Raw genomic sequence first — 24,252 nt, forward strand, 5'->3', positions numbered from 1 at the left:
TTTATTTTTTCTATAACTAAATAATTCTCTTAGGTTTCAGTTTAGAACACTAGTACAGTAGTTTTCTGAGTGTTGCTGTACCTCACTAATGATGCATTATGTGCAGTACTTGGGTCCTCAGCCTCTGCTACTTCAAGCAACTTTGCAAGAACATTGTAATACAGTGGGAAACATGCTATTTACTTCAGGTGTGATCAAGAGGTTTGTCTGCTGCTGTCAGATGGAAGACATTTTCAAACACAGAGCATCTGTCTGCAACATTCTCTCATTATCTTGCAAAAATTACTAATGAGGTAGAAGGAAAAATAGTGTCTGCTGCTCTGACCACCTGCTGGGGAGGTAATGAAGCAGTGTCTTGCAATAGTGGGGCAATCACTTTTATCTCTGGGAGTCCCAATCACCATTTAAAACTGACACCTGTCATAAGAGAAATGGGGGGATTTTAATCTGTCATTAGAGGGTTTTTTTTTTCCTCTGTCACTTTAAATCTGCCACTTAAAGCTGGTAATAATGTAAAAAAAAAAACTGTTTTATAGAAGATTAGTGACTCTGGGGATTTAGCTTATGTATACTTGTTTGTGTTTCCCAAATTATTTCCTGCAATAGAAGCAGAGGTTTAAATCTGAGCAAACACTGTTGGAATTGTATTGTGAAACTGTTGTAGTTGTCCAAGAAACAGATCCAAAAATCATGTATTGCCTTTGTAGCAGAATGAATACACTTCAGAGGCATATAGTTAAGAGATTCTTGTTTGTTCTCTCAAAAGAGAGCACTCCCATTCCCCATCCAACTTATTATCTTTCAAAAATATAATAAAATATATTTTCTAAGTGTAGAATAATAGTATCAAAAGATAAAAAATAAATACATTTGTCCATGGTGCTGCAGTTGCATGCTCTTCCCGGCCAGACTTTGGGTGGTGGCAGACTGCCATTCTCCTTTCTTCTCCACTCCTAAAGATGCTATAGACTGGCATGATGGCAGAGCTCCGGACAGTGCTAGTGAATATCATGCTGTACAACTGTTATGATTCTCATGCTGAGTTTTAATTAATTCTCCTTTAGGTCTGAAGGATAATATATATTTCGGGAAAGTTCTATGTTGCAAGTTAGGTGTTAGTCCTTTTAACCTCTGTTCAAATTTTAGTGTTAAGATGAAGAAGTAATTTTAGGATAGTTTTGAGTTTACTTAGTTAAGCAGGTTGTATGGGGTGTGGAGGTTTATTTAATGGTATTCATGTTTCATTCATTTTTTTTTACTGTCATATGTTTCTCTACATTTATGTACTGACTGTTTTCACAGGTTTAACTTGCTCTATTTTTTCTACATTTATTGTGTGCGGGACATGCTGCCAGGGCCCCTTCAGCAACTGGTGACTTCTTCCCTTTCATGCTCTCCTGCTATACTCCTTGGAATTTTGATGCATCATGGCTGTGAGTAATTCTGTGGTGGGGGCCTCCATCTGCTCACATGGAATGTTAGGGATTTATATGACAATATCAAACGCTCTTTGGTGGTGTCTCAAATCAGAAAATATAACCCAGATACCACATGCTTAATTGAAAATCATCTATATGGTAGTAGAGTGTTGGCCCTTAAACAACCTTGGGTGGGTTGGGTGTACCATTCAGTGCATTCCCCGAATGCTCGAGGTGTCTCTATTTTCATAAAAGAACATCTCCGTTTTGTTTTGAAATATACACAGATTGACCACTATGGAAGATTTGTTTCTCACAGGTGTTTCAGATCTCCTGAAACACCTGTGATATGCCAGGGTAATTTTAATAATGTAATGGTTCCCTATCTTGATAGATGGCGAGAATCTACGAATCACATTCCTTCTCGGTCCACCCCGTTCTCATTGAAGAAATGGGTCTGGTAGATATATGTCGTCTTAGACACCTGCAAATGCACAATATTTGTGCTACTCCACTTCCTATCATGCATTATCCAGAATAGATTTTATTTTCACATCATATAAATTAACTCCCCTTGTTTCAGATATAGTGTACCTGTCGAGGGGTATTTCGGATCATTCTCCCCTAATAATCACAAGTGATATGGCTGCTGATAGAGGTATTACATTTTGAAAATTGCATCCAGCTTGGCTCCACCATATGGATGCTGGGTCTGACTTAATCCATATGTGGGAGAGTGACTTCTCTTGGAGAGGATCCGTCTCTTATGTGATGCCTTTAAAGCTGTCCTTAGGGGTACATTTTTAAAGAGAGAGGCTGAAATGAATACATTTAATTGAAGTAAAGATTCTGAACTGGAACAAACAAGCAGGGATTTGGAATGTCAGTATATCGCTTCCCATTCTAAAAAAGACAGACTTGCATGACTCTATGCTCAACAGAATTGGTCAGACCATTTAAATGATAATTCCAAACATCATCTCCTATTTTCTAGGCATTTCCTGTATACTGAATCGGACATGGGGGAAAGTTATTTGGCATGCCTCACTCGAGATGAACAAGTTAGTAGAACCATTCCTGCTATTTTGGACAAATACAATGTTAAACATTTTGCTGGTAAAAATATTGCACATACTTCCTTGCGCTATTACCAAACATTGTCTCGTTCACTTACTCCCACCTTAAAGCATATTTACATTCAATTCTCTTACCTAGTCTCTCCAGAGACTCAATGGATCTCTTAAATGCCCCCATAACTGTTGAAGAATTGAATGCTGCTATCGCCTCATTCCCAAACAGCAAAGCACCAGGTGTGGATGGCATACCTATTGAAGTATATAAAACATTTTGTGTTTTTTCGTCAACCCCCAACTATTGGATACATTTAATCGTCTATTAGACCTAGGCACCGTACTGCTCTCCATGTCCGAAGCACTGATAGTTGTGCTCCCAAAAGTAGGTAAGGATCCTTTACTTCCCGACTCATATCGCCCCATTTCACTCTTGAGCTCAGATTTCAAACTTTTTGCCAAAATTCTTGCCACGCATCTTAATTCTGTTATTGGCCAATTGATACACCCAGACCAATTGGGGTATATGCCATGAAAGTCCACAAAAATTCATTTATGCCGCATCATGCATCTCCAGTTGGTTCATGGGGCTGAGCTGGGGGAAGTGGTGGTGTCTCTTAATGCGGCCAAGACTTTTGATTCGGTCGAGTGGATCTAATTATGGGAGGTGCTGGGCCAGTTTGGTCTAGGGGACACATTTATCAGATGGATTAAATTATTATATTCCACTCTAGCGGCGAGGGTGTGCATAAATGGCTGTACTACAGCCCCTTTTGGCTTTTGGTCTGGGCAGGGGCACTCGCCAGGGGTGTCCGCTGTCCCCTGCCCTGTTTGCTCTGGCTATAGAGCCACTGGCATGTCTTATACGTGGAGATCCTGGTATTGTTGGCCTCCCTGCAGAAGGGTTAGTAGATACAATTGCCCTATATGCTGATGACATGCTATTGTTCCTTTCTGATTCTACTCATTTGCTTGATAATCTCCTGAAAGTGACAGATGCCTTCAGTAATTTTCTGGGATAAATCTACCATTTTTCCTGTACACAGTAAGGTCCCCTTCATCTCACTCTTTGCTGTGAAAGCTACACTTTAAATATCTAGGAATCTGGGTCTCTTTACTACCATCAGATTTCATTTTGCTTAATATTAATCCCATTAGAAAATATTTTAAATTTAACTATCAATCTTGGGGTAAGTTACCTATTAAAAATAAATTTATTTTTAAAAAACAACAAAATACCCCAAAACATCTGTCATTCACTCTCTTTATTCACTCTCTTTATTGCTCATCTTCATTGCTCCATCCTGGCAGCCATGGCATACACTTCACCTGATCTAAACCCATTGATCCCATAAAATACACCCATAATAGATGACAATGTACTGGCTGTTAAGAGGTGTCATCACAAATGAGCATTTAGCAGCAGTACAGTCATATATATAACCAGGGGATTTCCCACAGCCTGAATTTAAAACCTGAGGTTGGCAGCACTAGGGCTGGTTACCCTTTCTGGCAATGGTGAATTCTTTGCCTTACCATACACTACAGGTAGTGGAATCTTCAAGGAACAGCTGGTTTAATTCTAAAGAAATAAAAACAACTACAATTGATGTCAGGTGGTGGTCAATTAGCTTGTTGTGTGATCTGCAGGGTTTCACCTAAGCATGGTCGAACTGGCCCGCTGGTGACCCAACTGGCCCGCTGGTGGCAGAGAGATGAAGGGGGGAGCAAAAAGGTACAGAGTGATGAAGAAGTGGGGAGCAGAAAGGTACAGAGTGATGAAGAAGCAGGGCCCTCTTAACAACATTTTGGGCCCCCGGGCAAAGCAGTGCACCGGGGCCCCTATATATACATATATATATATATATATATATATATATATATATATATATATATATATATATATATATATATATAAAAAGTGATTATATATATGGGCCCTGCAGCCCAGGGGGGCCCGTCGGAGGCAACACAAAAATAAAAAACCTGAAAAAAGAAAAGAAGAAAATACTTACCTTGTGTGGGTGTCATGATATCATGCCCGACATGCACTGCGGCCTTTGACGGGCCCCCTGGGCTGCAGGGCCCCCGGGCACCTGCCCATTGTGCCCAATGGGAAAGACGGCCCTGTGAAGAAGGGGGGAGCAGAAATGCACAGAGTGATGGAGAAGGGGAGAGCAGAAAGGCACAGAGTGATGAAGAAGGGGGGAAGCAGAATGGCACAGATTGATGAAAAAGTGGGGGAAAGCAGAATAGCATAGATTGATGAAGAAGGGGGGGGGGCAGAAAAGCACAAAGTGATGAAGAAGGGTGGGCGGAGGCAGAATGAAAGAGTGATGAATAAGGGGGGGACAGAATGGCACAGAGTGATACAGAAGGAGGGGGGGAGCAGAAAGGCACAGAGTTTTGAAGAAGGGGAAGCAGAATGGCATAGAGTAATTAAGGGGGGAAGCAGCATAGCACAGAGTGATGAAGGGGGAAGCAGCTTGGCACAGAGTGATAAAAGGGGGAAAGCAGCATGGCACAGAGTGATGAAAGGGGGGAAAACAGCATGGCACAGAGTGATGAAGGGGGAAGCAGCATGGCACAGTGTGATCATAAGGGGCAAAAGCGTGGTGATAAGGGGGCACAGCATGGTGATGATGAAGGGGCACAGTAATGTGTGTGTCATGGCACAGGGGGCTTGTGGCAATGTAATGTGTGGTGTATGTGTGTGAGGGCAGGGGGCTTGTGGCAATGTAATGTGTGTGTGGTAGGTGTTGGCTAATTAATGGTGCTCTTTTGTTTGTGGGGTGAGTTAAGATGGGGTGGTTTGGAGGATTTTAATTGAATGTGGGGGTGAGTTTGGGGAGAATGAGGTCTATTTATTAAATGTGAATATGAATTTTTATGGCAGCGATGGTTGAGGGAAATAGGTATATTTATTAAATGTAAATACTATTAATTTATTGCTGGGACTGTTTGTAGGGAGGGAAAAATTTTATTAAATTGGAATACTATTACTTTAATGTTGGGTTTGGTTGGGGAGATAGATCTATTTATTAAATGGGAATACTATTATTTTAATGTTGGGGCTGGAGGAAGGCCTAATTATTAATCGTAGGTGCTTTTGATTTAACGCCAGGGTTGGTTGGCATTTTCTAAATGTGCCCATTTTTTTTCAAAATAGGGTCCCCAACATTACAGGATCCAGACTAGCCGCAACTAAAGAAATCAGCAGCCACAGGTGGTGAAAGTGACAAGAACAGGCAGGAGAGAGCAGGACAGTCTGTCAAATGTTTTGATTCTAGTGGGACAATCCCGATTTGTGGTGACTGTTCTGCCCAATCTAAGGGGCAGGCCAAGACTGTGTACTCTTTATATACACACTGCATTCTTTATATACTACACTATGTTGCTAGCTGTCATTTGTGGGCTGGCCACACCCCTTCTGGTGGGCCTCTACCATTGTATTCCCCCTGTGGGCCCTTCACGCCCCAGTCTGACACTGCCTGACTAAGTTTATCATGGTTACTCTAAGGGTATGATCACTTATTCAAATCAGATATTTTAGTCATTAAATTATATTAATTGGTAAGAATTTTTGTAAATGTTATTTTCAATTTGATTTTGATGGTTATAATGTGTAAATAAAGCTCGAAAAAGTTTGATTTAATTCATTTAAATTTCTGTGGTGTAATGTGACAACAAGTAATGACAGGGTATGATGATTTTCTATAGGCACTGTATGTGAATTTAGTAGGGAATGGAGATGTTGAAGGCCTGGTATTAAAGCCATTGAAGTCAGTGAACAGTGAATAAACCTATAGACAAGATTTAGGAATGGACAATAAAAAATGTTAACTGTAATTTGAATGGGTCAACTTTCCATGAGTCACTATGAACTTGAGCTACAGCGCTGTTCCAGGTGAGTGATTCTGCAGGAGAAGGGTTTGTGTATAGAGAACTATGCAGCTGTGCTGGATTATAAGGATATTTGTGGTAGTATCTTGTGGTCCAAACTGTAAGAGGGTCCAATTTATAATCAGACAAATATAAATTGTGAATTTGAAAGCTCACTGCTACTTCTACACAGATCTGGGGTCTCACTCACTAGTTTCACAGAGCAAGATATTTTCAATTCTAAATTCAGGGCTGGATTCACAAGATTATAGTAGAAATAATTTGATTTATACAGCACACCACTCAAATTGTGTACTAGAAGCGTATTCACAATTCTAGAGCACCAATAGCTCTGAGAAGCTCTGATACAGAGATTTGACATTAAGGAGCATATTTATGAAAGGACCAAAATCCCTAGTGCTGTTGAAAAGGGTGATGATATTAGGATAAAAAAATGCTTTATTAACCAACTCCTCTACCCCTGACCCAAATGTCCCACCTCTGTTACCCACAACCGAGCTAACTCGCAGTCCTCCAAGCGCACTGCGCTATAGCTAAGGAAGTATTTAACTTTTATTTATACTCTGATGTTCATTGTTTTGTCTGCTCCCATCTATGTACCCCCTTTTTTCCCCTTTTCCATTATGTAGCCCCCTCCCGATTCTTTTAATCTTTTAATAAATCTATTGACGTTAAATACTTTATTGTTTGAATAAAGCATTTTTTAAATGTTCAAGGATTTTTTTTTCAATTATTTTGAAAAAACATTTTTGTAAATCTATTTTTAACTTAACCCTTATCATCTAAATATCGCTCAGCTGCTTTTTTTTATTGCTTTGACAAACAGCGATTAAACAATCATCCTTATTTCTGGTTTTTCAAAAATAGTACCCCATAATTTGGTACACCAGCCGCTATTTGCTCTATATATTATTGTCCATGAGAGAACTGTTATTAGAATTTGTTAATACTTTTTGTATTTGCAGTTATTGCTATATATTATTCATATTACTTTGCTTTCTTTTTATTTTGACAGAGGTGTGAATTTCTCTACAGTGCCAATGACTGGCTTTTTGAGAACCTATAGCATTTTAAAGCCATAAATACACATTTTAGTAAATAAAATCCATAATGTCTCAATCCTAAAGCTATCAACTCTAAGTAAGCCAGGTACTGCCATTTTTTTGTGAAACCATGTAAATATATTTTATACATGTATTTGAATACATGACGTGGCCTGCATTCCATAGAAAAAATGATGGTACAAGATAAAACCCATAAAAATCATTAGGAAAAGTTTGCGACGCACAAAATCTTGGCAGGTGATAACTTTGCCCTACAACTTAACATTTTGTTTTCAATGGATAGAGCTAAAATATGATACAATACTCAATTCTACTCATATTCAAAACAACAGTACAACAACCCTCTGATGTGGTGTCAGGGTTGTCTCCAGAAGATATAATAGAAGGGGGATAGGAGCGCTAGTATATTAAATCAATTTATTGCTAAATTAGCACAGCATAAAATGATATACAGTATATACAGAGATTAAATTTAAAAGTGTACAAACAGACACCGTATGGAAAATATAATAAAGATAATAAAACAACAATACACGTATAAGTACATAAGTAAACCCAGAAACTGCAATATATATGGAGATGTAAATGTCCCTGATGGATAAAAAGGAAGAAAAAATCTGGATAGAATAATTAACTGATGTTATGTGTTATACAGTCGCTTAGTATTCGATTATCCTTCTATTTCACATCAGGGATATATTCCTTACAAAAACTGCAGAAAAAGATTTGTATTCCAGCATAAAGATGGTAAAAAGTTTGAACGGAACTGTTTATAAATGCAGTATATATCTGTGGGATATTCACATTGATAAAGAGATCCACTTTGAAGTAGCGGTCCTGTTGTCCTGATATGAGACCATTAAATAGAAAAAAAGGCTTGAATAAATCTAATAATCCAGATTTTTTTCTTCCTTTTTTTATTTTATTTGTATTATATTTTCCATACCGGTGTCCATTTGTACACTTTTAAATTTAATCTCTGTCTATACTATATATGATTTTATCCTGTGCTAATTTAGTAATAAATTGATTTAACATACTAGCACTCATATCCCCCTTCTATTATACCTTATGATACATTCCAGTAGGATGTTTTGCTGGTAGCAGCTAGTATAGTTAGTAATCATTTATTGATCGGTATCAGTACTGTAGAGCGCCTTTTTATTTTCTTTATATTTGTCTCCAGAGGGCTCCTATGGTCAAGTACTGCCTCTTTCTCTGCTACTTGGGCAGGCCTGTTTCAAATAGGCTCAGTGGTTGTCGATGCCCCTCCCCTGTGATCTCTTCATTTGCATAAACTGAAAATTCATGGCGAAGGGGCAGCGATCATATTGCTGTCTATTTGACTCAGACAAGTAGTAGCAGGATATAAAAGTACATGACACGATCATGGAGGAGGGGTGGGCACCCATCAGATTGGAAGCTTGCTGCACTGAAGGTAAGCAGAACTGCGCATTTTATTATATCTTACTGAACTCTTCAGAAAAACTTTGAGTGGGATTCTTCTTTCAACCTTTGTGACCCTATCTGCACAGGTCTATAAATATTATGAATAATGATAACAGTGACATAGTGTTGTATACAACTTTATTTTTATATGATTTAAGCAGTGTTTTGACATCATATTTAGATGTAAAGCAAAAGTTTTATTCAGCAGTACTTGCGTACTTTACAAAAAAAATGGGAAAACAAGTTAAAGTCTCTTATTTCGCTTCTCACCTTAGGTGATTCCAGCCATAGAGTTCTCTTTGGATTACTGGCAGAAAAGCTCTGTTTCTACGATGTCACCAATTTACTTGGGCAGAAAACTAATGGTGTCTAGAGAAATCAATACGACTTTGTTTCTGATGTATAGGGGAACTCCCATAAAGTCTCAGCAAAACATTAGCAGAACTGTGTGATTCTTAACTAATCCCGCTATAAAGAATTGTATTGAGCTAGGTTATCTCTCCATATATTTCAAGATTCTCCCAGTTTGTTTCAAGATGGCTTCCCTGATCAGAAGGCAGCAGGTAGGGGAAGGGAGAATAAGATAAGCATGGATTGCTTGTACATTCAACAGGTGCGTAAACAGCTGGCAGCAGAATGTTCGACTACGGCTGTAAAAGTGAGAAAGTGAGATAACGAGATGAGCAGAGAAAGTTTTCTGATCACATACAATGCACAGTAACCTTGTAGCATGGAACTGGGAAAGCTTACAACAGTTCAGTCACGCATGTGCAATTTGATTGGGTGAACAGCAAGGAAAAATCACTCTGTATTAAACAGGCAAAAGCCAACTCATTTGCATCTTTCCTGAGAAGTTAATTTATAACATCGAAGACACCCATAAGCAAGTTATATATGGCAAATTAAAGAAAAACAAGAGAAAACCGATAGCTTACATAGTTACTGGGAAAGGCCAAAAGTTAATCAAGCTCAACCATTCATTTCCTGTCAGTGTTAATTCCTTTTATCTAAAAAAAAACCTTCAGATACTTAAAATACGATGCAGTGTTTTTCCTCCACACTTCTTACTTCCTGTGTTCTCAGAATGAACTGATTCACATGATAAAAAATAAGAATTGATGAACAATTATAATTGCTCCCTAGAAGCAAAGAGAGTAGTAATGTTCAATTTTAAAATGTCAAGTTTTTGATGGTGATTATACCTTGCCATAGTTTTTGTTCTACTGTATACCGGATCTGCTATTTGGATTTCTCATAGCTGCAAATTCTATTGTAGTTTTCCTTTAAGTTCTGAAAGTAATTCACTTATTTTAAAACATTATCTCAACAGGATAATGTTCTTCATTGCCAACTATGCTTAATTTGAAGGGCCAGTCTCAGGTTTTAAAAATTTGCCCATGAAAATACTTATTGGAAACCCTTGAGAGATTACTTATTAATGGGTCTGGCAATAGTACAACACACAAAAATCTGAATTCAATAAAACGTATTACTGCATCAAAATATGTTATCTGTTTGGATTCTGATCGTTTCCAGACATTATTATATGCTTGTAAGCACTGTCAGAACTGACTGATAGTTTCTATACGTCTATTTAGGTTAGGGCTACCCTATAGAGCTGCCCGCCACGCATCTCAGACAGGTTAGATGAAGATGCAAAAGTCATATGTTCCTGCAACTTTACACATCAAGCGAGAGTACAATAGGCATATGTTTTGTAAGTCCCATAGACAATCTTTGTTGATGGGTCACTTGATTGCTGCATAGTTATAAGATAAAATCATGTGGCATATCGCTAGTGTAGACTGAGGTCTAGTTACATTCTACTTAATGGTTTACATGCATATGACTTGTGATGTAACTTGTAATTCCAATTAATGCATCATAAGTTTACTCAGTGGTCAGAATTTCATGACAGGACTCAATATGTCTAATTCAAACTAATCTTTTTATCACAATTATTTTACATAAAAATATTTATTTTCCACATGTCTATGTCAAAATGGCTGACACTCATGTCCTGTATATTTGTATTGTTGAATTGAGGACATCTTCTTACCTCTATAATGGTCACCACGGCCTGTGATGTGCAGCTGGCTGGGAGGCCTTCTGATGCGGGATATACAGATCTCGGATTTCTGGTTTAAGGCTTAGGCCAGGTACTGTGAATACGGATTGCACTGAAAGCAAACACACATGATTAATTTTCACGCAGTTGATAAGTGCCCATTGCCGATGCAGTGGAGATATTTTAGTGCCTGGACATTTATGAGAATGGAGCATATCAATTAACTAGGAAGGACTTTGCCTATTTTTCTTAACTTGCTTCTGTGAGATCTGAACATCTCATCTCCTCTCTCTTATTCTCATCTCTGCAACTATGCCTGTATTTTGTTTTAAAAAAGTATATAATAGGACATTGTTACTTGTTAACCCGTGTTTGGTTGCTGCTTATTAAACCAATTTTATGACTCTGGCCTGGCTCTCCTATAGCCTGAGTAAGCCCAATAGTTCCCCCCTCCCTTCTCTGATCAGCTGTCCAATTAGCACAGGTGTAGCTTAATTTGAAATCAGCCTCACTATAACTTATCATCTAGTCTGGGGGAGACGTATATGGGGGCAGACGATTTTTTTCTGCACCAAGTGGTTTTCTCACAAAGTGTTTAGAAAATACAGTTAAACAAGACAATTGAACAAACATTGAACAACAATTGAGCACATCTAGAAATAATCTACATTTGCTATATCCTTACTCTGCTACTTCTGATTGCACAGGACATTACAACTAGGTAATTCTTTTTAATTCCTGTATTTGTTGCTATTATCCTTCCAAATACCAATGTTTGCCAAATTATTTTTCTTGCTTTCCCTTCATGGTATTATCTTTAGGACTATATCCTCCTTCACCCTTCCTGCAGCACACACCTCTGTCCACATTGCCCCTTCATTACTTCATTCACCTCTAGTAAACACTCATGAACTGTTTTCCTATTTAAATTCAATAGTTATAACAGTCTCACCCTGTCGCTGGGAAACTAAAAGGACACACATCTTACAATCAGTTTTCTTATCTTTCTTCCTCCCTGCTTCTATTAGCTGGTGATATATCACCTAATCCAGGTTCCCTACACATCTCCCACACGCATATATCTGAATGCTACTGAAATCCAGCAAACCTCAGACGCATCACCTGTCTCCCCTCTCTTCCAAAGTCCTTTAAATGTGCCCTTTGGAATGCACGCTCTGTTTGTAACAAACTTACCTCCATACATGACCTCTTCCTCTCAAACAACCTCAACCTTATGGCAATAACAGAAACATGGCTCACGCAATCAGACACTGCCTCACCTGCAGCCCTATCACATGGTGGTCTCCATTTCACCCACACTCCGAGACCTGGAGGCAGACAAGGAGGTGGGGTTGAACTACTTCCCTGCCTACAGTGCAAATTCATAGTTCTACCAAATGTCCCATCTCTCACTTTCACATCTTTTGAAGTACATAATGTTAGGATTTTTTACCCATTCTCTATGCGTTCTGCTGTCATCTATCGCCCCCCTGGGCCCCACCAACAATTTCTTGAACACTTCTCTGCATGGCTCCCTCACTTCTTATCTTCTGACATCCCCACCTTCATCATGGGTGATTTCAACATCCCTATTGCTAATCCGCGTTCCAATGCTTCTTCAAAACTGTTCTCTCTATCCTCCTCATTTGACTTGGATTGAATTCGCTACTCATCAGAATGGCCATTGTCTTGAACTTGATTTTTCTAGATTATGCTCAGTTTCTAATTTCTAACACTCCTTTCCCCTTCTCGGATCATCATCTTATTAGTTACTCGCTCACTCCCCGTTCTTTAACCTCCCTGCTGTCAAACTCTTTCAAGACTCCTCATACCCGCAGGAATATTAACTCTATAGATTTTCAACAGTTTTCCACCTCTCTCCAACACATTCTCTACCCATCTATAGAAAATCTTTAGAGTCTGCGTAGACTACGTTGTCAACTGTGGCACACTAAAGTAACATGAAATCCACAAAAACTCTCTCATAAAGTTGAACGCCACTGGCGTAAATCTTGTATCTCTAATGATTTCAGCGCATATATTGCAATCTGCCACTCCTATCAGTGCTCTGGGCACTGCTAAACAAGCATACTTCCAATCTTTCATCTATGCTCAGGCTTCTAACCCCATACGCCTTTTTTAACATATTTAAATCTCTTCTCAATCCTCCCACCCCAAACCCTTCGACTTCCATCAGTGCCCAGGATCTTGCTTCCTATTTCAAGGACAAGATTGATAAAATGAGACTTGAAATGGTATCATCGCTATCGACTAGCAATCAGCTCAATTCCTTCCCAGCATCCTCTGGCACCCTCTCTTCATTTGATCCCACAAATGAAGAGGAAGTTTATACCCTCTTCTTATCCTCCTAGTCTACCTCCTGTCCTCTTGATCCCATACCCTCACAAACTGGTAGGTCCCTGTCTCATGTGCTCATACCACTTCTAATTAAAATCTGTAATCTATCTCTCTCTACTGGTATTTTTCCATCACTATTCAAGCATGCAGTGATTATTGCTATTCTAAAAAAAACAAAATTCTGACCCAAACTCTCTCTCAAATTACTGCCCCATTTCTCAGCTCCCATGCCCCTCCAAACCTCTCAAGAGAATTGCCTACACTCGCCTCACATGTTTCCATTCTGCAAACAACCTATTGGATCCTCTTCAATCAGGCTTTCATTCTCAACACTCCACAGAGACTGCACTGACCAAGGTTGTCAATGATTTGATCACAGCTAAAACTAAAAGTGATTACTCTCTTCTAATTCTCCTGGATCTCTCTGCTGCATTCGACACTGTTGACCACTCTCTCCTCATATAGACGCTACAATTTCTAGGTCTGCAAGACACTGTCCTATCCTGGTTCTCATCCTACCTATCTAATCGCTCTTTCAGTATTAATTTCTCTGGAACAACCTCCACTCTGCTTCCTTTTGCAGTTGGAGTACCACAAGGCTCAATCCTAGGTCCTCTGCTATTCTCTATCTACACCACTTCTCTAGGAAAACTAATAAGCTTCTTTGGTTTTCAGTATCATCTCTATGCGGATGATACACAAATTTATCTATCCTCTCCTTATCTCTCACCATCTGTGTCTCGCGTTACTGACTGTCTTTCTGCCATTTCATCTTGGATGTCCTCTCGTCAACTCAAACTCAATCTTTCAAAAACAGATTTAATAATATTCCCACCCACCAATGGAAGCTTACTGCCTAACATCTCTATTTCTGTTGACAACATGACCATAAATCCCACTCAGCAAGCTCGCTGCCTAGGTGTAATCCTTGACTCGCAACTATCCAGTGTTCCGCACATCAATTCTATATTTACAACATGCTGCATACATCTAAAAAAAAATAAATCAGAATATGTACTTATCTCATACAAGACACTGCAAAAACTTGAAGTCATGTGCTCATCATCTCCCGCATCGACTATTGTAATTCCCTTATCAGACTCAAGCCCCTACAATTTATTTTGCACACAGCGTTTAGATTGATTTTCCTTGCAAATTGTTTTACATCTGCTGAGTCATTCTGTCAGTCTCTATATTGGTTGCCTGTTTTTCAACGAATCCAATATAAAATTCTTCTACTAACATACAAGGCCATCAACAAAATTGCACCAACATACATCTTTTCACTTGTCTCAAAATATCTCCCAACTCGACACCTCCGTTCAGCACAAGATCTGCGCCTCTCTTACACTCTCATCACTTCCTCCCATTCTCGGTTACAGGACTTTTTTCGAGCTACATCCACTTTATGGATTTCACTTCCTTGCACCACAAGACTTTCCTCTAGTCTTCAAACCTTCAAGTGTTGTCTGAAAACCCACGTCTTCAGACAAGCTTATAGTATTCCTCTACCGCCCTCTTAATCTCCCTAGGTTACCCTATTATGACCCTCTACACAGCTAACACAAGACAACAACCCTCTAACCAGCATAGTTATAGTGATGAGCATGAAACCACTAAATACTTTGTAACCTTTGCATTCTAGCTGGACAAATATTCAACATGATGTAGCACTTACCCTTGTATATCAAACCATTGTCCTATAGATTGTAAGCTTGCGAGCAGGGCCCTCTTACCTCTCTGTATGTATTACCCAGTATTGCTTAATTATTGTTTGTTCCCAATTGTAAAGCACTACGGAATCTGCTGGCGCTATATAAATAAATGTTGATGATGATGATGATGATGGATGGAATGTAGAAAAAGACTAGGTGAGTGGGACTCTGTCATAAGAATTGGGTGAAACAATTGCATCATTAAGTCCCACCCACCTCAGTGGGTGAAACAATTGCATCATTAAGTCCCACCCACCTCAGTACACTTAGAGTGGCAGAGTTGTGATGACACATCATGGCATCAGGGGCAGGCTGGGTTGGGGTGGCAGTGGAGTATCTGCCCCCCGGGCCGGTCCCATAGTGGACTTCCTTGGGCTGGGTCACTTTGTCACCTGCATTTGCTTTCCTTTAAAATGTTGAGTCTTGCCCCCCTGGGCCAAAATTTGCCAGCCCTCCCCTGTCATAGGTAAGCGCTCCTCACAGATTTGCTTGCTCTCTTGGAAATCTGGGAGGTCTGCTTCTAATTCAGGCGTCTCCAGGACATTTTGGGAGAAAGCAACTATGTTTTGTGGGCTGAACCAATTTCTCCTATCATTTTAATAGGAAATGTATCACTGAGTGATATCACTATTCTTTCTGAACTGATGGGGGGGTATTCAATTGTTAGCGAGATGCGTTAAAATTTCGCGCTCGAAAAAAACCCAAAAAACGCGCTAGGTTTTTTCTGTTCGAGCGCGCGTTTAAAAAAAACACCTCAATTCAATTGTTTTTTTGCATGCACCCCCTCGCGCTCTATTATTGGTCCTAGCGAGTTTGAAATGGTTAAGGCACTCATTTTACTATAAAAAAATAAAAGTAAATTAATGCAATCAAGAATGGCCCCAGCACTGCAAAGGAGATTGGGCCCCTACACTGCAATCAAGAAGGGCCCCAGCACTGCACAAGAGAATGGGCCCCCACACTGCAATGAAGAAGGGCCCCAGCACTGCAAGCAACAATGCCCCCCTCCCTGTACAGCAGAATTAAAGATTTTACAAGGAGATACATTTTTTGAAATTTACAAACATTTGAACACTGGCCAAGCATGGACATTTGTAAGGTACAAATATTTGTGGGACAGTGGGCAAGCCGGACCTTTCTTCGAAGGTAAAAATATTTGTTGGGACTTTGCGTAAATGAGTGTGTGTAAGTAAAGCATCATAAAACTGAGGATTTCGTCCATGGTGAGTATTTTTTTTTTTTTAATTAAAATCTATGGTGTACATGAGGGTGTTTACTGTATTTCTTGGGGTTTTATTATTTTTAATAAAGATTTGTGGTTGTAATGAGGGTGTTGTGCTTTTATTTAACATTTTGCTTTGTGGAACTACAGATCACAGCCAGCCGTGGGTGTAAGAGCATGTTGGCACTTGTGGTTCTACTACAAGTGCAAACATGCCCTGGGTGCTATGGGTATGCTGGTGCTTGTAGTTAGACAAGTAGCAGCATGCCCTACTATTTAGGACAACATGGCTGGCTGGGACATGTAGTTCCACAAGTAAAAATTTTTGTTTTTGTTTTTTTTTCATACAAAATCCCCATTTATTACCCTACTACCCACAGCCCAGGGGTAGTAGGAAGAGCCCTAGTGCTATCGGCACTGGCCTGGGTGTCCCTAGGGGGGTGGCCCGCTTACATTTTTCAGCGGACCACAATCCCTAGGGAATCCAGGCCAGCGCTGAGCAGTCTGTGGGTGTTTAGTCATTATGGCCGTGGGACCCAAACTGCGTTTCCCCCCCCCCCCCGCCTGTTATAGTGCCTATCACCCCGGCTGGTTTGCCTAGTGCTGGTTCAATTAAATTAGGGGGAACCCTACGTCAAATTTTTCACACATCAATAGCCTGCCAGCACTAGGGCGAAGACTAAATAGAGTGGGGAGCAAACGATTTTGCTTTTAATAAAAAAACATGATACTTTTTGGCACAACCACCCCCCACCCCCTTAAAAACAAAAAAATAATATAAAAAAGTTTTAAATACATGCACCACTATGTTTTTTTCTAAAGGGGGAAATTTCCAAAAATTATTAATTATTATACACTTTTTTTTAGTACTTTTCTTTTTTTAGGTTACTTTTATGAACTTTTACACCTATTTTCTCAGTTTAATGTATATTTTTCTTAACTTAATAAAAAAAATTTTTCTTTGAGCAGACCATGGAGGTGCGAGATAAAACAGCATATTTGCCTTTTTCACACTCGGCGTTAAAAAACAATTGAATAGCTTTTTACGCTAAGGGTTCGCAGCCAGCCTATACTTTAACATTGACAAACGCTTGGAGCGCAATAACACCGTTTCGGTAAAAAAAAAAAAGAATAGAATTGCGTGAGAAGTTTTCGCGCTCGAAAATAAGGTAAAATAGCAAAAAAATTACTTTTCACGCTCAAACTTCCAAACTCGCTAACAATTGAATACCCCCCATGGACTTTATTCTCATGCATATTGGTTCAGCACATTAAATGGCTGGTTTCACTGTATGTAGACATCAAATGCACTTTAACAAGCTCAAAAAATAATTCTATAAAATTTCTACAAGATATTGAGGTAGTATGTAAGTTGGCGAGAGGGTTAAAAATTTTTGATAACAGATTAGATGTTTTTGGCAGCTAAATTCAAATAAAGGAGGTTATCTGGTGAACTGCAGACTTCTTTAAGTGAAGAACAGTTCAGGAGAGAAACTCATGTACTTTCAAAGCAGCTCATTAAGTTGGATATGATATTAAAACACTTTGCGGATGCAATTGGAGAATAAACTGTTCTCTCTGTCTGCTGTCGAGGCAGTAAAATCTTACTTCTCTCCACCTCTAAGCAGCCACTTACATATTTATTTATTCAGAGCACGAAGCTCCGGAGATAATTAGACTGTCAGATTCGGCGAGTTAATAAGGAGTTGCCAGAAAGAAAAAGTATCTTCTGTGTCTTTCACACTCTCTTCATCTACTTTTCTATCTTATGTGCTTAGTGGCTTTATTTCACTTGTTAGTTTCTCTATTCTCTATTCTATTAGTTTCTCCTGGAAGTTTACCTTCTTAATTAAGAGATCACTTATTTTCAAATAGTGCTTCATCTAGCTGTTACTGTACCCATTTCATGAGTGTTGTGATCAGCGGTATATTACAATCAGCATAATGAATCCCTTCCCTTACAGTGGGCAACATGACAAGAGGCTTATAAGTGTCTTAAAAGGTGAGCGTACATTATCATTTGCGGAGAAGCATATCATCACATCATCATCAACATTTATTTATATAGTGCCAACAGATTCCTAGTGCTTTACAATTGGGAATAAACAGTAGTAAAACAATACTGGGTACTACGTACATACAGAGAGGTAAGAGGGCCCTGCTCGCAAGCTTACAATCTATGGGACAATGGTTTGATACACAAGGGCAAGTGCTACATCATATTGCATATTGGTCCAGCTAGAATGCAAAGGTAAAAAGTATTTAGTGGTCTGTATGATCAGTCACACAACTATGTTGGTCATAGGGTTGTTGGCTGTGTAGAGGGTGGTAATAGGGTAACCTAGGAAAATTAAGAGGGTGGTAGAGGAATATTATAAGCTTGTCTGAAGATGTGTGGTTTCAGACAGTGCTTGAAGGTTTGAAGACTAGAGGAAAGTCTTGTGGTGCGAGGGAGTGCATTCCATAAAGTGGATGCAGCCCGAAAAAAGTCCTGTAACCGGGAATGGGAGGAAGTGATGAGAGTGGAAGAGAGGCGCAGATCTTGTGCAGAATGGCGGTGTCCAGTTGGGAGATATTTTCAGACAAGTAAGGAGATGTATGTTGCTGCAATTTTGTTGATGGCCTTGTATGTTAGTAGAAGAATTTTATATTGGATACATTGAAAATCATGCAACGAATGTAGAGACTGACAGAATGACTCAGCAGACGAAAAACGATTGCAAAGAAAATCAATCTAGCTGCTGCGTGCAAAATAGACTGTAGGGGCCCGAGTCTGATTTTGGAAAGACCAGTAAGGAAGGAATTACAATAGTTGGTGCGGGAGATGATGAGTGCATGAATTAAAGTCGAGTCGATGTGGGGAACAAAGGATAGTTGCGAGTCAAGGATTACACCTAGGCAGCATGCTTGCGAGGTGGGATTTATGGTCTTGTTGTCAACAGAAATAGAAATGTCAGACAGGAAGCTTCTATGGTTGGGTGGAAATATTATAAATTTTATTAAACTGTTTTTGAAAGATTGAGTTTGAGTTGGCGAGAGGACATCCAAGATGAAATGGCAGAAAGACAGTCAGTAACGCGAGACACAGATGGTGAGAGATCAGGAGGTTAGATAAATTATTGAGATGCATAGAGATGATACTGAAGTCCAAATGAGCGTATTAGTTTTCCAAGAGAAGTGGTGTAGATATAGAATAGCAGAGGACCTAGGACTGAGCCTTTTGGTACTCCAACTGATAAAGGAAGCAGAGTGGAGGTTGTTTCACAGAAATTAACACTGAAAGAGTAATTAGATAGGTAGGATGAGAACCAGGATATGACAGTGTCTTGAAGACCTAGGGATTGTAGTGTCTGTATGAGGAGAGAGTGGTCAACAGTGTTGAATGCAGCAGAGAGATCCAGGAGAATTAGAAGACAGTAATCACCTTCAGTTTTAGCTGTTATTCGATCATAGACAACCTCGGTCAGCGCAGTCTCTGTGGAGTGTTGAGAGCGAAAGCCTGATTGAAGAGGATCCAAGATTTGTTTTCAGAAAATAAACGTGTGAGACGAGTGTAGGCAATTTTCTCGAGAAGTTTGGAGGGGCATGGGAGCTGAGAGATGGGGCAGTAATTTGAGAGAGAGTTTGGGTCAGAATTTTGTTTTTTCAAAACAGGAGTAATCACTGCATGCTTGAATAGTGATGGAAAAATACCAGTAGAAAGAGATAGATTACAGATTTTAGTTAGAGGTGGAATGAGCACACGAGACAAGGACCTACCAATTTGTGAGGGTATGGGATCAAGAGAACAGGAGGTAGAGTAGGAGGATAAGAAGAGAGTAGAAACTTCCTTTTCATTTGTGTAATCAAATGAAGAAAGAGTATCAGAGAGCTACAAAGGAATTGAGCTGATTGCTAATCGAGGGAGATGATACCATTTCAAGTCTGATCTTATCAATCTTGTCCTTGAAATGGGAAGCAAGATCCTGGGCCCTGATGGTAGTTGGATGGTTTGGGGAGGGAGGATTGAGAAGAGATTTTAATGTGTTAAAAAGGCATTTGGGTTTAGAAACCTGAGCTTCTAACCCCAATCAGAGCTGCAGCATGAAGAAGTTGGCTAGCGCTATGGCTGGCTACTCAGCTGTTGTGAATCATAGAAAACTGGCTACATATGCAGTGCTGTGTGATTCCATGAGCTCACTAGGAAAAGAATGAAAGAAGAACAATTACCGTATATACTCGTGTATAAGCATACTTTTATATGTTGAAAAAGGGCACTCGGCTTATACACGGGTGAACTTACCTGGTGTCCGGTCCCTCGGCTTCAACTTCTGCATATGCGTCCCAACAACAGGAAGTTCGGCATTTGGAACGCAAACTTGCGTTCCAAATGCCGAACTTCCTGTTGTTGGAACGCATTCTCTCTCTCTCTCTCTCATTACATAATAAACAAACAATACAGCCACCATGTTCATACATTTATATCCCTACCCCTTATATACCCCTTTATTAAGGTTAGGTTGTACCCAATGCCAATTATTTTATAATCATTTATGAATGTTCCTTGTCATCTACTGTTATTTATGGTTTCGCTAAAAATGATTTCATAGATTGAACCTATCATTTTTATTTAGGTTTTTAAATTAGCGCTCTTTTCCACCCTAGGCTTATACTCGAGTCAATAAGTTTTCCCAGTTTTATGTAGTAAAATTAGGTGCCTCGGCTTATATTCGGGTCGACTTATACTCGAGTATATACGGTACTCTGGTCAGGGGCAGGGGGGTCCATGTGACTTTCTGAGGCCATATCTAACCTCTGGTGCCTGTTTCCCAACATAGACAATACATAGTTTATAGACAATGTATAGTTTAACTATGTCATTTTTGGATCCCTTAAAAATCTTTTAAGTAGTAGCTGTAGTTACCTGTTACAATTGCTGGACCGTGTAAAATATCCTGTGCCAGCTTGATTAAACTCATACAGCATATCTATCAGTTCTGTCCCTATACTTCATACTCTTACTTCCTGCTCCCTACTCTACCAGCCCTTGAGTACCTTCTTTCCTACAACACCTGACTACTTTTCCTACAATTTACCCAGGCTGCCTGTACCAGACGAACGTCATTTTTTTACACTCACATATTTACCTGATCTACCTCTAGCTCGACGTATAAAGAACAATCTGAACCATGACCCCAACACCATGACAACACCCCGCGGACAGCAGCCAAGAAACTACACCATGGCAACCCACTACAACCAGGGCCATCTTAACAACATTATGGGCCCCCGGGCAAAGCAGTGCAATGGGGCCCCTAGATATAGATATAGATGTATACAGATACAGATATAGATATATAGAGATAGAAAAAGATATATGTACTTGCTCAGTGACCATTGTAGGTTTTTTTTGCAGGTTTTTTCCTTTGCAGGATTATTTACTCTCATTAAGAGCCGTGCCTATGGGGCCCCCTTGCCAGTGGGGCCCCTGGGCAGCTGCCCACCGCGCCCAATGGAAAAGATGGCCCTGACTACAACCTGCTCTCCACGGCTATGTACAGATAAGTATTACTTTTTCTAGTCCTACTAGGTGAAGGAACCCGTGTCTGCAGCACACACACCAAAATCCACACCATCTAATTGCAATATTGAATTCACAAACCGTAGTCCAAGTGTAATCACCTCACCTACATCTGGCCTCACCCTCCACAGGGATATTATATATATATATATATATATATATATATATATATATATTATATTATTTACAGTAATTGAATGAAATGCTGTTAACCATTATATTACGTTTATTTTAATAAATACACACCATACTTTCAGATAAGTGTATAAGAAGTCTTGTTCAAGTTCTGTGATATCTATATAGGCACTCAGCCTACGGCCATATTTCCAAGACTGTTGTTCTATGCATACCTTCACCTCAGCATTGCTACAGATAAGAAGTGCATAGGACACACACTCAATTTAATTTAAACTATTCAGCAGAACCCCTCTCCCCATTGTCAGCCAATAAGGAAGGGATATGTTTAATATAAATTATGTTAGGAGCACTGTGAAAAGTAAAAGCACTAAGGGACTTATTAAGCCATAAACCATGCGGAAACTGCTTTTTCTGCATGGTTTAGGTCTTTTAAAGTAATACTCCTATCTAACAAAAGCCTAATGCAGGAGATATCAAATTTTGCATAAATTACATAATTTTCAATGGGAACTGATGTTTGTGCCAACTTAACAAGTTCCAAAATGTCTAGCTTTTTGAAGCTTGACCCCGATGGCTGACGTCATTTGAAGATAGTGTTAGCCATTCTACCCTATGAGCATAGTAAGAAAGGGATCTCTGGATCCCTCTCAGCAGCCTTACTGCTCTCCCCTCCGGTAACTATCTAAGGTCACTCATGCGCAGGGTCTGAAAGGGCCTACTATTGAAAGAGATGTACTAGCATGATTTTTTTAATAAAAAGCTGGGGAATATCGTCCCTTATCATTGTGATAAGGGATGATATTTAACAGGGGTCATATGGGGCCATTAATAAAAAGACCTTTAAATGAGTAACATGAGGCCACATATTCATTGTGTTTGGGCACTCCTGACATTCTAGACAACTGCCTTAGGCCACCTAATGGTAGAATTGGCTCTGCTCATGTCTTTGTATGGCCACAGATCTGCTGCTCTAGTATTCTTGAATTTTACAGTAGAGGAAACATCACCCACATTTATTTGTGGAGCAAGATTTTGTTTGTGAGGAGAATTTTAAATGAAGCATGATCATATTTTAAAGTAAGTTTTAATTTACCTTGATTGTACTAAAAAAAAAAACTAGTTGTCAATATAATTGAAATTATGGGGAATGTCAGGTAGGACAGTTGGGAGTAATTCACTATCAGAAAAAAATGCAGAAACACAGCAAAAAGTTTTTCTTCTTTGTTACGTAATGCACTAATTATGAGTAGTTAATCCTCTTTGGAAAAATAAATCTAAGAATGTACAATTGTTACACCTGAAGTGTCTTGAATGTCACAGAAGAATATGAGGCTCCAAATAAAACAATAGAAAAAACATAATGTGTGTGGTGGGTTCATCTTCCTCTGCATAGCAGGTATACAAACTGCTCAGATGAAGACTTGCTACCATGCACGCATACTGTAATGGTGTTTCAAATTATCTTAAAAATGTATTATTATGGTGAGTTGAAAGTATTTATCATGCACATCATTTTAATGTAAATAAACTAGTAACTTTTATCTATTTGTCCTAGAATAAAATCATAATGTAAAAGTATAAAAATAATCGCTTACGGAATCTGCTGGCGCTATATAAATAAATGTTGATGATGATAATGATGAAGGTCCTGACACCTTTTACAGCACTTCACATTGTAAGTCCTATGGATGCTTGCTCGCATGCAGTCTCCATAGTGTTCAGTATTAGTTGAGACATATCAAAAGGTATGATATCATCTCTATTCTCTGTGATATTTACATACACATGATCATTCTTCAACTAAATTCTCAAACATGCTTTTTCTTTCTGCGAAGTACATGGAAGATAGTTTACAATTTGTAGTGTAAGCAGCTTACATACATGAGAAGCTCCAATTTAATAAATGTCATGTTTGATATTACGATATTATTTGATATTATATTATATTATTACTACATTGATTTGATACTATGATGTTGAATTGCTAGGAACTAAGTTGAATTTATATACCAAAATATTTATTTTTAGTACTCTATAAAATGTCTTTTATATTGTCATTTCGATATATTTCGATTTTATTTTTGGAAGTTTTGTGCTCTCTTTTCTGTGACTGTGTCAGAAAAAGTAAAAATGTGACTTCAAAAGTCCTGCTTTTATCATATAAATCCATCCCCTCAAGTAATTTAAACTTTTCAGTTTTTCTCCAAAAATACTAATCATTCATGTTTTAAATACGTCATGGGAGTAATTAGGCCATCAAGATGATCTGGGGTGCATCACGTGCCAC

The 24,252-nt window shown here is 39.1% G+C and overlaps 1 protein-coding gene across 2 annotated transcripts in view; it reads right to left on the bottom strand.

Annotated features, from left to right (window-relative positions):
* Positions 1 to 9,025: 9,025 nt before the first annotated feature.
* CDK15 (cyclin dependent kinase 15) overlaps positions 9,026 to 24,252 on the bottom strand; it is a 225,588-nt gene continuing 210,361 nt past the window's right edge. For both annotated transcript variants that reach the window (XM_075180145.1, XM_075180144.1), the window contains 2 exons: positions 10,964 to 11,084; positions 9,026 to 9,554 (listed from right to left, as the gene is read on the bottom strand). In XM_075180145.1, coding sequence (XP_075036246.1) covers positions 10,975 to 11,084 — 110 coding nt within the window. In that variant the 3' untranslated portion in view covers positions 9,026 to 9,554; positions 10,964 to 10,974. The remainder of the gene's footprint in view (positions 9,555 to 10,963; positions 11,085 to 24,252) is intronic.

The sequence above is a fragment of the Mixophyes fleayi genome, chromosome 7, assembly GCF_038048845.1.
Source record: "Mixophyes fleayi isolate aMixFle1 chromosome 7, aMixFle1.hap1, whole genome shotgun sequence".
Lineage (NCBI taxonomy): Eukaryota > Metazoa > Chordata > Amphibia > Anura > Limnodynastidae > Mixophyes > Mixophyes fleayi.